Below are 18,323 nucleotides of genomic sequence, written 5' to 3'. Positions count from 1 at the left end.
CAAAAAGTCGCTAAAACGGCCGCGTCATAAATTTACGCCACCTCCCAAAAAATGAGAAATAGTTCAAATTTTTCCGAATTTTTTCAAACTTTTTGGAGAAATTTGTTCATGAATCAGAATTTAATGATGTTTCTGAACAATTACTTGATAGTTCTCAAAAAAATTCCTGTTAGATTTTGAAAAAGCAGCACTTTTTAAATTCCAGTCATTTTCTGGTTTCGAAGTACAGAAATTATCTGTTTTTTAAAAACAATTTTAGAACCCAGAGCATTCAATCTTCTTAACTCAACTAATTTTAAAGCCAAAAACGACATTCAAGGTCTCATTTTAATCGATTCAGGCAACTCGAGTCAACTAGGTCTGTAAGAATTGTGAGCTGTAAGCTCGGAATGAGATTTCTTGCGAGCTGGTCACGTAAACGCGCTCCGTCTCACAGCGGTTGGCACCGTGCCAAAAAAGGACTTGGCTGATGGCCAAATTCAAGTTAAGCGTGTGTTTATCGTATCTTTCAATGAAAAACGTGACGCACACGCATCGCGACTCGGCCGGTAATTTCAAAACTTTTCGTTGCGGACCTTACGTCTCGCACCCCTGTGTAATTCGTACAAATCAAAAGATTCATAATTTAACTTGATTCGCCCCGTGGGAAAACCCTAGATCTCCACAGGTTCATTGAAGTAGACATGGAACCACAAATCCAACTAAGGGATCTTATCTCACCTACTCTTTATGTTTATAAGTAAAATATGGTATTATTTACGTAGTTTGTACTAGTTATGCATGTCACTATAACCGATTGAGAGTCTGATAAGGATCTACAGACGAGATCCGTGGTGAACATATGTGTAACAAATACAGAACACACGGCAGCTACGATCGTTCACTTGAACGGCTCTCAGTGATTCTTAACAAGCGTAGATTTTCAAGACATACAGGCAACCTAAAAAAAGTAAACATAAAATTAGGTGTTTCGAGCGATTTCAACCAATACTCAGTCTTCCAGCTCGCCCGAAATCTCATTCCGAGCTTACAGCTCACAATTCTTACAGACTCAGAAAAGTCACGCACTTTCCCGAAAACATCGATTTTGGGAGGTGGCGCATTAGGCTACAATTGAGGTAATTAACTCATGCTTTTGATGGTTCACAGTGGATCGACTTGAATGTTTTCAAAGAGAGTAGTTGCTATTGGAGTGATCTTACTAGTTAGAGTAGCTCCTCCTGGCAATAATTTCGCGTCGAAACTGCTCGCCTTCGCTCACAGTCTCTCCCACACAATTCCTAGGCCTGCAATCGTCCTCACTCGCCGTCGTCGTGTCTGGCGTCTCTCGTCGCCAACGCTCTCTCGTCGCCGCCGCTACAAAGACACTCCGCCACCACGAGGACTGTTTGACCTGGCGCTCAACCGCCATGGCGCCAACCAGAGTTGCGCGGAAGTGATTTTTTCTAAAACGGAAGTCGGAAGTCGGAAGTCGGAAGTAAAATTTTCAAAACGGAAGTCGGAAGCCGGAAGTCGGAAGGGAAAAACAGCCCGGAAGTCGGAAGTCGGAATTCCGCGCAACTCTGGCGCCAACCTATAGATTTACTAACTCCGCACCTTTTCACCACTATATAAGCTGAGAATTCCCTTTCTCTAGGCAGTTCTTACGGGTGAACTTGCACCAGTCCCTATTTCTCTATGTAACCCTGTTTTAAGCATTATCATGTAACAATTGAGCTAATAAATTAGTAGTTGAATATAAACTGTCTTTACGTTGTTACTCTCCTACCGTGTAAGGAGTCAGCATTCTCTGGCTATGCGTGAGAAGAGATGGCTCTCGGACAAGTCAATTACCAGCCAAGCCGATCGCCAACTCATTCATTCATATGTCATTGTAAACTCAATTTTCATTTTAAACTCAATTTTCATTTTCCGATGATTTTTTCTAATTATTCGAAGAAATAAGTAATTGAATGATTTATTGATTAATCGGGTGCTTAAATTACTCTCACAATTCCAGGTTAGATTGCTGACAATGATTTCGAGTAGATGGGGGTTATCGAATACTTTGGAGCTGAGGGATTCATCGAACATCTCCGAAGAATTGGAATGTGTCATGGTATGGGAGGAATGAATGAATATGCTCTGTGGGTAAACTGAAACGAGAAGACAGATGGCAGAGGGGGGCAATATCGATCGAGAGCCAGTTTCTCTCTGCTTGTTGACTTTGGACGCATTCAAGGTCTTGCGAAGAAAACTACAGTAATCTGAGGTTTTGGGAAAACTCTGTACACTGTTTCAATGTTCTTCGCATAAATAGCTGATACCAGTCGGTTGACGCAGCCTACGGCTCAGAATTACAGCGTCTGCGGCGCTTTTTAAATGATTTTTTAAAAACTCAATGTGATAACTCTTTTTTTCTCCTAAAAAGGCGAGTTGTCTCCTAAATATTAGTTTTTCAGTTTTGATTGATGGCGGCAGTGCCGCCTCCTTCTCTGAGTAATGAAAACTATGACAATGCTTTAACAAACCCTCATCCTAAAACTTATTATGTTTTTGAAGGTAACCGATCTACGACAAAGTTCCTAACTCACAAATCACCATCACTCCTTGAGTAGTGTTCTTTCATTCATTATACGGCGCTTCTTTAGTGGCGTGGCAGAGACATCCGAGGTCTCAGAATTAATTGTACAAAATGAAGGGAATGACTTTTTTGGTTTGAGACTGAAAAACCTTGAACATGTTTTTACTGAAGCCTAGGAATTTGAGGAATTTCCTAGTAACATTTTATAAAGATGCACTGAAAGTATTTTTTCCAGCTTTTGACTGATCGGCGGCGATGCCGTCTCCAAGAAGTTCTTTTCAGTTATACAGTTTTGAGAAGCGCCTGCGGCGCTTCTCAAATGGTTCAGAGTATGGAGGTCTCAGAATTATTCCCTACTTCTGGATCGTACTCAGGCAACTCGATATTAGTCTAATTAGACAACTGAAGTCTAATTAGACAGAATAGCAATCTAAATACAATCTAGTTAGATTAGCTCGTTTTTAAAGACTAATTAGACAGTTTTAAAGTCTAATTAGACAGGCAAGTCTAATTAGATTAAATGTTAGTTGGATTAGGCAAAATTGTAGTTTAATTAGACGAAATCGTAGACTAATTAGACTGTGCGTCAATCTAACTGGGTCGCGTTAGTCTCTAAATTTACTTGATTTAGATTAACATCGAGTTGCCTGAGTATAACAGTCCTTCACTACTTGGTTGTTTTGGTTAGCTAGGCAGTCCGTTCTGATAGAGAACAATCAAAACACCTCTGCTGTTCGGAAAAAATTCACTGGGTAACAGCGATGAACCTCGCGAAAACGCGCTCCGTTGATACGAGAGCCGCGTCGCCTCGAACGGAATAAGCCGCGACGCGGCGAACGGCGCTGGCCGCTATGAGAAATCTGATTTTTCCACTGAAAACATAATAGAAAAATGTCTGTTTTGAAGAATAAAGTCAAAATCAACTAGAATTACATTTTCCTGTTTCAGAAAATACAATTTTTCCTATAGACTCTTAAAAAATGCGACAAAGACAGAACGTTTAATACAAATTTCAGACAAGGAAAACTATGAGAATACTCACAATTGGTGACGTTTACAACAAAGAACTTTCGAGCAACAACAATTTTTTATTAAAAAAGGAAAAAAAACAAGCAAAATTAGAAAAATTGTTAATAATTTACATTAAACTTTGAAGAAGCGTTGTTGAAGTGAAGTTGCGCCGAAGATTTACAATTTCAGAAGAAAAATAAGGCGTAGAAGAAGATTTCTGAAAGTTTTATTCATGAAACTACGGGAAAACAGACTAATCAGAAGTTGTACGTGGAAAAAATAACCTGAAATTTTCGCCTCGGCTTGTATGTTGATTTTGTCCATTTTTCGCTGCATTTGTTGGCTGAAAACATATTTTTTTCGCTTCTGTAATTTTATTTCGAATGAAAAACAAAGAAAAGGTTCGAAAAATTGGTTTTAAACGACAAAAAATGAATAAAATATAGTTTTTCGAAGAAAAACGAGCTTCGCGGCTTATCACTATCAAAGGAGCCGCGACGCGCACGCAACGCATCTCTCTCGGTGTCGATTTACGAGATTGAATTGAGGTTCATCGCTGTTACCCCGTGAAGATTTCAACAAACGTTCTTATCGACTTTTTGAGAACTCTCTTTTTTTTGCTCTCCTCAAAAGAAGAGTGATCTTTTTAATTTTTAACTTTTTATTATCGGCGGCGATGCCGCCTCCCTCCTCTAATTATGGCGGAATAAAACTATAAGGCTTAACAAACTCATCTGGTCGCTGAAAACGTCATTGATCAGGCGCGATCTAAGTCCAACCCCGAACCTTATGATACGTAACAGAGAAAAACGGGGTTCCCGGTCCCTTTCTCTTTTACTTCTACACTGTATGATAATTTTCTTCTCTTTTAGGTATTTTTTGTTATCTCTGAGCAGTCCGTCCCGTAACATAATCCCTACTTTTCGAATAGGAACTCAATCTTCTCAGTGATTTTTTATCCTAAATTCACCGAAACTATTTTAAAATACTCTTTCAGAAAGAACAGAAATTTGATAACTTTGCTTTATTCTTTTTCGAACGGAAAGGGATAATTGAAATATCAATTTTAATTTTTGACTGGTCGGTGGCGATGCCGCCTCCTTCCTCTAAATATGGCACACTAAGATCATTAAAAAAAAAGAGCAAGTTCGAAACTATCGGGGTGCAAATTTATAGAGAATTCTCACGGCACAATAATAATAAAAAGTTAAAAAAATTCCCTTGTTTGAAATTCGGATTTCCTATTCTCTTCTTCAAAAGATGCACTAACAGTATTTTTTGAGTTTTTGTTATGAAGCTGCGGACAAAAGTCTTATTGTAAACTGTCATCAGCTTCTGACACGGTTTTTGTGGGATTCTAATTTTTGAACACCGTCAAAGATGGATCCTTTTGATCTACGAAATCTCGACTGTAACAACGTTATTTACAACTTTCATATACTGCCTGTCTATGTTCTTATCAAAGCAAAAAAGCAAAAAACATTTCCGACATGGCGGGAACGAACTCATCACCTCATGCGTGAGAGTCATCTGCGTAGACCGCTACACCAAATACGCGCGGCCGGAGCGCTCTCGAGAATGCAGTCAAGAAACACCGAGTCAGTAGTCTTGAGCTTTCTACCACCCTGTCGGGACACACCTTTTCTCAACACAATTCAGCACTAAAAACGTCCGTCTCCAGAAGACGTCAAATTTGATATTTTTATTATTAGTAAAGATGACAAAGGACCATTGCATGAAGCCAGTTTTTCTAATTTTCAGCAGAACGGAAACGACGAAAAGTTCGGAGAACGAAGTGGATGAGGAAGAGGAGACGGAGATCCCAGGGATTCCAGGTGGATTGGAACAAGAAGGGGACGAGGAGACAACCTTCAGAATGCTCCAGACGAAGATTTGAACGGCTATCGATACTTGAGAATAACGAATTTTTGATGTTGTCTGAATTTCAGGCGGCTGATTGCCAAACCCAATGTAATGAGCACAACTGCGCAGATTCTCAACTACTCTGCACTTATGAAAAAAAAATTAAAAATTGATTTTTCAAAAAATTCAATAAAAATTCCAAAATTTATATATTTCCACACCATTTTTCAGCCGTGTTCCAGTGAAAATAAGCGATTCCCACCAGTGTTAGTCTCTCGGGAAACATTTCTCGGGAAATGCTGTTTCGGGAAATTTCCCGGGAAATTACCGGGAAATTTTTACCGAAAATTTCCCGGTAAAGTTCCGGGAATTTCCCGAACTTCCCGGGAAATTACCGGGAAATTTTCGGGAAGTTCGGGAAATCCGGGATTTTTTTCGGGAAATTACTGAGAACTACTATTTGCAGATTTGCAAAATTTTGGGTACGAACCTGACAAACAGGGTTCGACCACAACAATCTTTTTCTGAAATTTTATCATCAGAATATATTTTTACATAGCAATTGAATGAATGTAATGCGAAATCCGTCTATATTTGACACGCAAATTTCGACTCAGAGCCGTTTCGAAAAAGAACTGTTTGGAAAAGAGACACTTGTAATCTAGAACAGATTTGAATTTTAAACGTTTTTCGCTGGTTACCGTTCGCTTTGAGACCTGCGGTGTCGAAAAAGGCATGTGCCAGCAAAAAATAGTTTTTCGCTGATTTCCTTTTCTCGTGAATTGGAAAGAAGCAGCGAAAAACTATTTTTCGCTGGCACATGCTTTTTCGACACCGCAGGTCTCAAAGCGAACGGTAAAAACACCAGCGAAAAACTAAGAGTTTTTCGCGAAAAACGTTTTTTGCTTGCCAAGAATAGGCCCATTATTCAGAAAATGTCAAATGTAAAAATAAAGACACTGTATTCAATAAATATTCCCTTGAAAATTTTTTTTTTCGAAAAAATAATTTTAAATAAATTTTATGACGAAATGATTGTGATAATTATTTTATTGTATTTTTAAAAATGAATATTCAACTTTTTCCACTTGAAATCATCAATTTTCACAAAAAATCAGCTGAATAATTTAAATCGCGTCGAGACCCACTTATAAATTTCTGTATGCGCCTTTCAATCTACTACTGTACACATTTTTTTTGTTCCACATTTTCTCTACTTGATTTTTACCGCACATGACGTGTTTTGTCGTGTTTTCGCTCTTTTTTTCCTTGTTTTTTCTTGCTTAAAAACTTAAAATAATAATTTCATCAAATATTCCATCATTTCTTCAGGAAATTCAATGAATTTTTGTGATTTTTTAATTTTTTGAAAATTGTGCGAGTTTTGGACAAAATCTCCATTTTTTCACACAGTTTTTCAAATTTTTCAGTCTTCACCAAGTTTTTTATATAACTCAAAAATTTGTTTAAGGAGAAAAACATCAATTTAGAGAGATTTTAAGTCGAAAAAATCTACGGAAATAGCTGAAAAATGACTCAAATTTGGAGTTTTTCATCGATTTGAGTAGATTTTTGAGATTTTCAGGTGTAAAATACGGATTCTGAGTGATTTTAAGCCGAAAAAACAGCAAAAATGGCTCAAAACTTGAGTTGAAATGAAGAGTTTTGATGGAAAACTGGATTTTGGTTCACTTTTTGCCTAATTGAGTCAAGTTTTTATGCTTTCTGACTGAATAATGAGATTTTGAAGCAATTTTGGCGAAGATATTTTTATTTTTCTCCTTTTTTTGTCCGGAACTATTAAAAATCAGATTTTTCGCTTTTTTCAAGCCATTTTAATCCGATATAGATTAAAAACTTCGATTTGCAACTCGGAAATGTTCCGTGAAAAGGACAGAGGCGATTATGAAAAGAGAACCGATGAGCCGGAGGTGAGTAATGTTATTTTTTCTACTTAATTGCAATCAATCGATTTTCAGGACCCAGATTTTAGATTTGAAAATTGATAGAAAAGTCGATTTTCTGATTCAAAAAGTTTAAAAAATAGCGCTTTTCGACTAAAACTGCTTCAAAATCATAATTTTTGCTGAAAATCAAGGTTTTCATTGAGAACCCGTCAAAATGAAAGTGGTGATTGGGCAACGAGAAACGAAGGCTCCGGGACATTTTGAAACCGCGACAACTCGAAACTGCGACATTTCGAAACCGGACATCTCGAAACCGCGACATCTCGAAACCGGACATCTCGAAACCGGACATTTTGAAACCGGACATTTCGAAACCGGTAAAACGCGAATTAATTTTACTCTAGAAAAGAGGTATTATTATGGTTCCGAGGGTCCGGGGGAGTTTTTTCCCGAATTTATCGTGTTCCAACGATTCATGGACCCAAATTGCTCCATCTCTCCCGGTTTTTGAAGTCTGGCGCGCGTTTGGAGCGTTTTGCTCAAGTTTTAGGTGGTTTCTTGACACTTTCCGTGGTTTCGATCTGAAAACACTAATTTTTCGAGATTTTTAGAGCTTCATACCGTCATTTCTCGATTCTTCCGTTGAATTTTACGTTCTACGTGTCGCGGGAATCTGGCACGCCTTTTGGGGTGTTTTGGCGCAAATGAATCGTTGAATTTCTCCACCTTTTTTGTCAAAATTCAGCATTTTTGACACCCGATAATTTCAGCAATGCCTCCTCGATCCGTCTCGTATGTGATGAGCTGTGCCGCATGTGATGAGTTGTGCCGCCAGTCAAAGATCAGAAAGTCTCAAGTTGTCGGAGATTCCAATCACTGCTTCGCCATCATCTAGTCAGAAGACGTCGGCGACTGCTTTTAGTAAGTTTGACGGGACGATTTGAAACCAATAGATAGTTTCAAAACGGCAATTTAAAATTTTGAAACAACCCGGTTTCCAAGTGTACCGGTTTAGAAGTAAAAGGGCTGTGAGACACTTCGAAACCGCGTCGTTTTGAAACTGTTTCACATTGAAGTCAGGAAAAACGGTCTCAGAACGTCCCGCTTTCGAAGTGTCTCATGCGATCTCACACGAAACCGAGCCATTATGAAACTAAACGCTCTAATAGACCTATTCTGGAGTAGCAAAAATAGTTTTTTGCAATTTACTCTTTTTTAGTCCGATTATGAAAAATGTTTCTAAAAATTTGAAAAAAAAAACAGACAACATTTCTCTCCAGCGATGCAACATTTCTTTCTCTTCCTACTCTCAACGTTTGGAACTCCTCTCAATGCACTCCATTAGACACCGTAGACTCAAAGCCCAATTACTCTTACTTTACAAATTCATTGCTGGCGCATCTCACTTCCCCTTCCTTAACACCTATGTCAGACTCTCAAACTCTCCCAGAAGACCCATGGCTTTTATCTATCTATCCCCCTTATCTGATAACTTTTTCTCTTTTACAGTTCCGTTTTGGAATGCCATTACCAACAATGTAAATATTTTTCTTTCCCCCTCACAATTTATTATTTTACTTGATTCCTCAATCACCCGGTTCTAATATTTCTTGCTCCCTTCTTGTTGCATAATTGTAACAGTTTTTCTATTCCCTGCCTTTAATTGCCTAGTTCCTTTAATTCCCCTTGATCTCAATTCCATAACACAGTTCTTCCCCGTTTTACTCATTTCAATTGCTTCCTTCCCCCCGTTATTGTTTTTATGCACCTTATCTGTCCTATTTTTTTACTTGATACTATCTCGTGAGGGATATGTTACAAGTCTTCTTTGTATCTTATAGTCTCTTATCCCTTGAAGTAAATAAATAAATAAACATCAAAAATTCTTTATTCTCAAATATTGATAGCCGTTTCAATCTTCGTCTGGAGTGTTCTGAAGGTTGTCTCCTCGTCCCCTTCTTGTTCCAATCCACCTGGAATCCCTGGGATCTCCGTCTCCTCTTCCTCATCCACTTCGTTCTCCGAACTTTTCGTCGTTTCCGTTCTGCTGAAAATTAGAAAAACTGGCTTTATGCAATGGTCCTTTGTCCCTTATTTTCATATCAGCTATTTATGCGAAGAACATTGAAACAGTGTACAGTTTTTTTCCCAAAACCTCGGATTACTGTAGTTTTCTTCGCAAGACCTTGAATGCGTCCAAAGTCAACAAGCAGTGAGAAACTGGCTCTCGATCGATATTGCCCCCCCCCCCTCTGCCATCTGTCTTCACTACTCAGTTTACCTACAGAGCATATTCATTCATTCCTCCCATACCATGACAGATTCCAATTCTTCAGAGATTTTCGATGAATCCCTCAGCTCGAAAGTATTCGATAACCCCCATCTACTCGAAATCATTGTCAGCAATCTAACCTGGAATTGTGAGAGTAATTTAAGCACCCGATTAATCAATAAATCATTCAATTACTTATTTCTTCGAATAATTAGAAGAAATCATCGGAAAATGAAAATTGAGTTTATCGGAAAACCGCAGAGATTCGAGAAAACTGCAAAAGATTGGATTTTCATCAACTATCGGAAAATAAAAAAATCAATAATTCCCGGATATTTCAAGTAAGTTTCCAATTACTCTTTTGTAACTTGTATCGAAATGATTTCCAGTTTTCTCAACAAAGTTGTGGGTGTAAAAGTGGAAGAAATTATCACCAAGAACTTATGGAAACCTGAAGAGAGGTTTGCTCGAAACCTCCATAACATTATTCACTCGGATTTAATTGGCAGGAATCGTAAGTGTACAGGTGTGACCAGGTGGTTAGGCCGGCCAGGTTTTAGAGTCCGGCAACCGAGAGAGAGAGAGAGAGAGAGAGAGAGAGAGAGAATGCTGACTCCTTACACGGAAGAAGGAGTAACTCTAGCTAGTAAGATCACTCCAATAGTTTGATGGAAAGTAGGCCTAACCCAATAATATCAGCTGCGCATAAAAAGTACAGTGACGGAAACCTACACCGTCAAAAGCTCCTCCGAGAGGAGTACACGGCCGGCGGCCTAGGAACCCCAACGCGGTAATTTGAATTTCAATTTTTGAGAGTAATATTATTTTTTCAAGAGAAATACGATTTTGATTGAAATTTCGGAGGAAATGCATTTTTTCAGGTCGAAGTTTCGAATGAGGGATTATCATATTTAAAAAAAATCACTTTTTGAAAATAAAAAAATTTCAAGTTAAAAAAAATCGGATAGTCGAAGGACTGCGGTCTGGAGTAAATTTATGATTATGAGATACAGATTTGTGTTGACTATTTTGACTATTCAAAAAATTTAACATACCTAACTTTTGAGCTATCGATCAACCTGGCACGCTTTTTTTTGAAAAAAGTTATTAAAGAAAAACGGTCTGCCCGGTTCGGCCCAGTTGACAAGTACGATTTTTTCGAGGCAAGCCTTTGGAGATCTATTGCAAGTGAGAATATCAATCTAGATATGTGCACCATCAGAATCTCGCTAATCTGGCTAGTGGGAAACATCTAAAAATTGATATTTTAACTGTATTCCTCTGTTCTTCGATAATAAAAAGCGTAAGAAGAGCAATCCTATGATCGATTCACCTCATGTCTATCTAGGAGATAATGCGATAAAAATGGATTGTTGTAAACTCCTATTTTAAACACTCACAAAACAAAAATTTTTGAGAAAAAAATTTTGTCGAATTTTTGCCTATGGCCACCAAAAACTTCAAAATTCGTCGAAAAGATTTATCCTTGAAAAAAGTACTGAAAATATTCTCCGTCGTTTGAAACATACTCTGGTTCATTTCATTCATCTGAATCCACTTTTTGGATGATTCACGAAGTTTCTAGTTATATGAATCTAGATCTGTCTGAGCATAAACTTTGAGATAATATTGGAAAATACTTCAAAAACACAAATACATAGATGATAGTCATTTTCTGTCGTTTTCTTCAATCTTAGTTTCACTTCCGATTGCTTTATAGTGAGATATTCTGGCGAATGAAATGCCTGCATTCTTTTTTATAGATTATAATTAAATAATAGCTCAAAGGCTTGCTTCGAAAAAAATCGTACTTGTCAACTGGGCCGAACCGGGCAGACCGTTTTTCTGAAAAACGGGACGAAGGCTGTGTTGGCTTTTCTGTTTTTTGACACTGAAATCTGGAAGAGTTATTTATGTTTTTGAATAGTCAAAATAGTCAACACAAATCTGTATCTCATAATCATAAATTTACTCCAGACCGCAGTCCTTCGACTATCCGATTTTTTTTTAACTTGAAATTTTTTTTTATTTTCAAAAAGTGATTTTTTTTAAATATGATAATCCCTCATTCGAAATTTCGACCTGAAAAAATGCATTTCCTCCGAAATTTCAATCAAAATCGTATTTTTCTTGAAAAAATAATATTACTCTCAAAAATTGAAATTCAAATTACCGCGTTGGGGTTCCTAGGCCGCCGGCCGTGTACTCCTCTCGGAGGAGCTTTTGACGTTGTAGGTTTCCGTCACTGTATAAAAAGTTTCCATGAAAATGGAATGGCAAGCAAATACTTTCTTTCCAAACATTCAAGTCGGTCCACTGCATAGTTGTCCGGAATCCGGATTCCGGAATTCCGGGTTTTTTTGACATTCCGGTTCCGGTTCCGGTTCCAGATTCCGGAAAATGAACATTTTCATTCCGATTCCGGATTTCGGTTTTTTTGATTTTTTTTCCGGAATTCTGAAGTTGAAAAAAAAAAAATAAAATGCAATGGTCCTTTGTCCCTTATTTTCATATCAGCTATTTATGCGAAGAACATTGAAACAGTGTACACCAGGTGTTTTCCCAAAACCTCGGATTACTGTAGTTTTCTTCGCAAGACCTTGAATGCGCCCAAAGTCAACAAGCAGTGAGAAACTTTCTCAACAAAGTGGTCGGTGTGAAAGTGGAAGAAATTATCACCAAGAACTTATGGAAACCTGAAGAGATGTTTGCTCGAAACCTCCATAACATTATTCACTCGGATTTAATTGGCAGGAATCGTAAGTGTACAGGTGTGACCAGGTGGTTAGGCCGGCCAGGTTTTAGAGTCCGGTAACCGAGAGAGAGAGAGAGAGAGAGAGAGAGAGAGAGAGAGAGAGAGAGAGAGAGAGAGAGAGAGAGAGAGAGAGAGAGAATGCTGACTCCTTACACGGAAGAAGGAGTTACTCTAACTAGTAAGATCACTCCAATACTTTGATGGAAAATAGGCCTAATTAAAACATACCCAATAATATCAGCTGCACATAAAAAGTTTCTATGAAAATGGCAAGCAAATACTTTCTTTCCAAACATTCAAGTCGGTCCACTGCATAGTTGTCCGGAATCCGGATTCCGGAATTCCGGGTTTTTTTGACATTCCGGTTCCGGTTCCAGATTCCGGAAAATGAACATTTTCATTCCGATTCCGGATTTCGGTTTTTTTGATTTTTTTTCCGGAATTCTGAAGTTGAAATAAATTTTTTTTTTTGAGTTTTAAAGACAACTGCATTACTTCTTTTTCGGTTTTGAACCTTAAAAGTAGTTTTAAACTTTGATTTCCATTAAAAACACTCGAAAAAATGACTTGGCCTTGCAAATTTATCAAATCATTCCGGAATTCCGGGTTTTTTTCGTCATTCCGGATTCCGGATTCCGGTTTTTCGGAAAATGGCATTCCGTACAACTATGGTCCACTGTGAACCAACAAAAACATGAATTCATTACCTCAATTGTAGCGTACATTTCCATCTTCCAATTCCAATTTAGTTTTAAAAGATTGTCCTGTAATAAACAAAGTTATGATGTTTCACAGTGGATCGACTTGAATTTTTAGTAAGAAGGAATTTCAAAACTCACGCTCTGGAGTCCAGAACGCGTCAGTCAAAGAGCTATCTAATACATTACAGGAAGAAGTGTCCGCAAACTGATTGGACTGGAAGAAGTGTGTGAAGGATGTGTTTATTGTATGGATATGGCGACACGATGTGTGGAGTATGGACCATTGAGATTTCAAGTGCTGAAAGAAATCAAGAAACCAATTCATTATAAAAAACTGCATATTTCAGATAGGTTAGTGTAAACTTTCATAATTGGGTTAGTAGATGTGTTAATTCAGATTACTTGAAATTGTCGCCAATCACTGTACACTGAGATCGACTACAAAAGAGAAGTGTTTCGAAAAGTTGAATAATATCATACGAAACTCTATTTCATGTGACACACTGCTTCTGTGGATATGTGAAACGAAAAGGTACTACGTTAATGGAGTTCGGGAGAATGCTCACTTCTCAATGCCACGAGAAGTATTGGATGTTATGATAAGGACATGGAATGTGAAAGAAATACGAATGAATATGATTGTATGGACAAGTGAGAAGATATGCCATGAGAACTGGATAGATAAAGGATACTTCACGAAGATCAAATTGGATGATCCATACTGGAAAACGGGTCAATCCAGTGACTTGAAACTCAAACATGTTTCCGTCAAAGTGACGGATTCATACGATTGTGCTGCTGGCCTAATTTACAGTATCCCGAAAACTGGTTACGAGAAGACTTTTGAGAACTACATTGCAAATCTCCGAAGACTATTCCAAATGGACAAATTATCGATTGATTTCAGTCACTGGGCCCATAAATACAGTGGTAGTTTGGTAGAATTCATGAGGAATATATTGAGAGTGATTCAATTGGAGAAACAACGGAAACTCGAAGTGAATATTCAGTTTTTCACCGAGATTTCCAGTTTTAAAGTGGGAAATTCTGAAAAAAATGAAATTCCATCGGAATACTCGCTGCTCAGCGATCGAGTGGAGTGTAACCGAATGTTTGTCCCATCAGATGTTGTCGAAAGTGGTCCCAAGAGATTAAATATGATTAAATGGGTTGGGAGACGATTTCAGGTGAAGGATATGGATAACCATTTCACACTCAACTTGAATATTTATGTGAAAGAAATAGAGTTGACGAAGATGGATAAAGGATTGATGGAGACACATCCGAATAGCTTGATTGGAGTGTTTTTTCCTCAAAAACCTTTGGAAATTTCCCGAAAACTGATGGCGAAACGTCTGGTGCCGAAATGTCTTGGAACCGAATCAATTAAGATTGGCCTTCAGAGCAATGTCATTGAAAGCGAGTTTTTTGAAATGAATTGCGGTTTAAAATTGACCAATTTTCATCATTTTTACACTGAAAATCCCGAATTTTTGACCAATTCTCAGTTAAATTCTGTAAATTTCTGTATTCTTCCAGGTTCGTCGAGCCTCAAAAACTCTCCCCCGACAACGGCTCCTCAGAAACCGAAACAACTCCAGCAACTAATGACGTCGTCAGGAGCCAATCAGATTCAGAATCCCTCGTTCTCCACAAAGGCGGCGGCGTCACCCCATCCAACTCACTCTTATCATCATCTTCCAATGCTTCAGGACATGCAACAAATACTCGATTCGTCTGCAATCCTACTCGAAGGACAACACGAAGCGGCGGCTAATGTGGAGAAGATGCAGGCGAAGATGCCACAGATTCGAGATTCGTTGTCGAGACTTTTCGAGCGATTGAAGTCATCCGCTGCGTTGTTCGAGGAGATTTTGGAGAAGGTAGGGAAAAATTACAGATTTTATAAGTTGAAAATGACCCCCGGAATTTTTTTTTGGATTTAAGCCCCAAACTGCTCAAAAACACATTTGTGATGTCTTCCGTGCCGACAAAAAACAAGACTTCTTGAATTTTTTAATGAAAAAGACAAAAAAGCCTACTTGAAAACCGGGCCGATGCGTAACTAGCCATCGAAGTGAATATTATGAGCTGAAAAATATACCAAAATGTAGATCTCGGCGAGTTCTATGTCTCGGATACGATACGAGCCGGTTTACGATTCATCATTATACCGCGGGCCGGACTAAAGTGCTGAACAGACCCCGCGGTAAAATAATGAATCGTATCTCGTTGTTTGGTCTTTCCCGAAACTGAAAAATGCACCAATTATCCCCGTCTCTCCATTTCCAGACGGGATCGAGCAGTCCACTCGCCGATTGTATCAAACAAAAAAATGTGGCGTCATCGTCGCTTCTCAACGCCTCCTATAGTCCGATCTTCAAGTTCTCGAATAATGTGATGGAGGTTGAGAAACTGCAGAATGAGGTTGCCGAGTTGAGAAATGAGTTGGAGAAGGAGAGATTGAGAGGAGATATGAAATCTCGTGAAGCTGCTAAGAACTTTGAAGATCTCGAAGTGCGACAGGCGACTCTCAACAAAGTGGAGGCAGAGAAGGCAGAGTTGGCGATTGAGCTGTCGAGACTCGAGGACTCTCATCGCCGACTCGCCGCCGAGTTGGATGAGACGAAACGGCAGATGGAGAACACGCTCGTCAGATGCGCCGCAGAGCAAGACGCTCGTTTGAATGCAGAGGAGATTCTGGAGGACACGAAGAGTTCGGTTGAGGTGTTGAAAAGAGAGCAGGCGAATGCTATGATGATCGAGGTGGACTATCGAGTGACTAAGGCTAAAGAACTCGCCGAACGGGAGAAAAAGGCGATTATCGAGTCGTTGTCGAGTGATTTGCAGACGGCTCTTGCTGAGGAGATCGCGACGAGAAATCATATGGAGAGAATGGAGCATGAGATGGAGCTCCTCAGAGGACGTGCTCAAGTGGCGGAGGAACGAGTGGAACGGACTGCAAACGAGAAGCATGAAATGGTCATATTGACTGCGTCACTTGAGGAGAAGTTGAAGGAGGCCACTGACTACGCTGGAAAACTTGCTGCTCGGAAGAAGGAGATTGAGGTGTCGAAGAAGCGAGAGGATATGGTGAATGCGGCGATCGAGGGGTTGGAAAGAATCAGGAAGGAGGTCGTCGAGTTGACAAAGAAGACGTTGAAGACGCAGATCATTTTAGGGTGAGTTGGAATGCAGGGGAGACTGGCGCGCCTTTGGAGCGTTTTTGAAGCAGAATTTCTCGTGTTTCGACGATTTTTGGGAGTCTGGGGCGTTTTTCTGATCAAATATTTCTGGTTTTTTCAAGGATTCTTGTAAAAATCGTCAATTTTTAGAAATTCCAGCAGTTTCAGAAGATTTTCTATAAAATAGATTTAGGAAATGGCTGGCGTGCGTTTGGAGCGTTCCTAGGTTTCGAACTCATTTCAAAGATTTTTCAGTTTTAGACCTATTTTCCAAATGTATCGTAGCATGGGAATCTGGCGCGCCTTTTGGGGTGTTTTGGTGCAAGTGAATCGTTGAATTTCTCCACAATTTTCTGTCAAAATTCAGAATTTTTTGACTTAATAATATAATTTCAGGAATGCCTCGTCGGTCCGCCTCGTATGCGATGAACTCTGCCGCCGTCTGACCCGTGAACGTGAACAACAACACGAGAGTGCGCAGACGATGAAATATGTGAATGACAACATTGAGAAGCTACAGAAGGAGAATCTCGAGATGCAGTCAAAGATCAGGGAGTCTCAAGGAGCATCGAAGAAATCATCGACCTCTAATAACAAGGAGAACGCACCGCCTCCAGTGGTGTCGTCGGAGGCTCCAAGCACTGCTCCACCATCATCTAGTCAGAAGACATCGACGACAACTGCTACTAGTAAGTTTGACGTGCTTTTTTTGGCTGAAAAATTCAGTTTTTTCGATGAAAAATTCAGTTTTCTTGCTGGAAAATCCTGTTTTAGCTGAGAAATCCAGCTTTTCGGCTGAAAAATACAGTTTTTCGAGTGAAAAACTTGTTTTTTAGTTGAAAAATCCAGTTTTCCGACTGTAAAATCCTCTTTTTTGGCTGAATCCCTCCTTTCTAACCGTTTGATTTTCCAGACTTTGTCAATCCCACCCGTCAACTCCTTCACGAATCAACGATGGCAGTCGACTCGATTGTGCAGAAGCTGAAAAAGACGTATACGATGTCTGGAATGGGAGCAGAACTCAAAGAAACGATTGGAAACTTGATCATTGAATCCCGTGGACTCCGTGACTTCCTTCGTCGGAAGTTGTTCCTTTTCAAGGGAATCGATATGACGATGTGGAAGAATGATTCGGTGGATCAGTTGGTCGAGAAACTCGCACAATATCTTCAGGATAATTTGATTCTTGAAGAGCAGATTAAGAAGTATAAAAAGGAGTTGAAACTCACGAAAACTGTTATTCCGGTACGTTTTTGGCTATTTTTTGGATAATTTTTCAGCCAAAAAGGGGTGAAATATTCAGATTTTCAGCCAATTTTTACGGATTTCTTGCTGAAATTGTTGAATTTTCGGGCTCTTTTAGTTCAAATTCGGGTGAAATCTTTTGGTTTTTAAGCTTTTCAGAATAAAATTTATCAAAAATCACCCAGCTTTTTGGCATTGAAATGGATCGAATTCGACTGTTTTTTCGAAGCTCCAAATAACAATCCTTGAAATTTCCGTTCAATTTTTGATAGAAATCTTTCCGAAATACGATTTTTAGCTCAGCAAACAGTGAAAATCCGTTGAAAACTGAATTTTTTGATAAAAAATCAAAAAAATTCAGCTCATTTTGGTTCAAATTTGATGAAAATCAGCACTTTGCAAAGCTCCGCCCCCAAAAATTACTGTATTTGGACTATCGGCACGACACGTGTCTTACAACCGCGCTCTAAACCGAAGAAAATAGTGTGCGAAATTGAGAGACTCAGAGAAAAATGGAAATTTTTCAGGGGGATTTCGGTGGAGCGCAGTTGTAAGAACGTGCTGAGCTGATAAATTCCGTCATTTTTCGCCTCAAAATTGTTATTTTTATCGATTTTGGCACCTGAATATCCAGATATCTAGTAAAACTGTATTTATTTCCAGAATCTCGGCGCCAACTTGGAAGAGCGAATCAAACGTGAAATTAGTGGAATCGTGTCGGATATGGGCGCAGTGAAGGCTCTCCGCAACAAGAAATGATTCTTCGTCACTCGAAATTTCATTAATTGTCTGTTTAATTGCATAATTACCCTCCCCTTAAT

The 18,323-nt window shown here is 39.0% G+C and overlaps 1 protein-coding gene across 1 annotated transcript; it reads left to right on the top strand.

Moving 5' to 3' along the window:
• Positions 1-12,320: 12,320 nt before the first annotated feature.
• Positions 12,321-18,261, top strand: GCK72_000361 (uncharacterized protein; the record flags this gene model as incomplete). Its single annotated transcript, XM_053722441.1, has 8 exons — positions 12,321-12,375; positions 13,261-13,423; positions 13,470-14,515; positions 14,612-14,955; positions 15,365-16,254; positions 16,654-16,946; positions 17,171-17,502; positions 18,166-18,261. The coding sequence occupies 8 exons, from the start codon at positions 12,321-12,323 to the stop codon at positions 18,259-18,261; spliced, it is 3,219 nt and encodes a 1,072-aa protein (XP_053591086.1).
• Between the last annotated feature and the right edge of the window lie 62 nt (positions 18,262-18,323).

This window comes from Caenorhabditis remanei, chromosome I (assembly GCF_010183535.1).
Source record: "Caenorhabditis remanei strain PX506 chromosome I, whole genome shotgun sequence".
Classification (NCBI taxonomy): domain Eukaryota; kingdom Metazoa; phylum Nematoda; class Chromadorea; order Rhabditida; family Rhabditidae; genus Caenorhabditis; species Caenorhabditis remanei.
The sequence above is the reverse complement of the archived record's forward strand: the minus strand, read 5'-3'. Positions and strand labels throughout refer to the sequence as shown.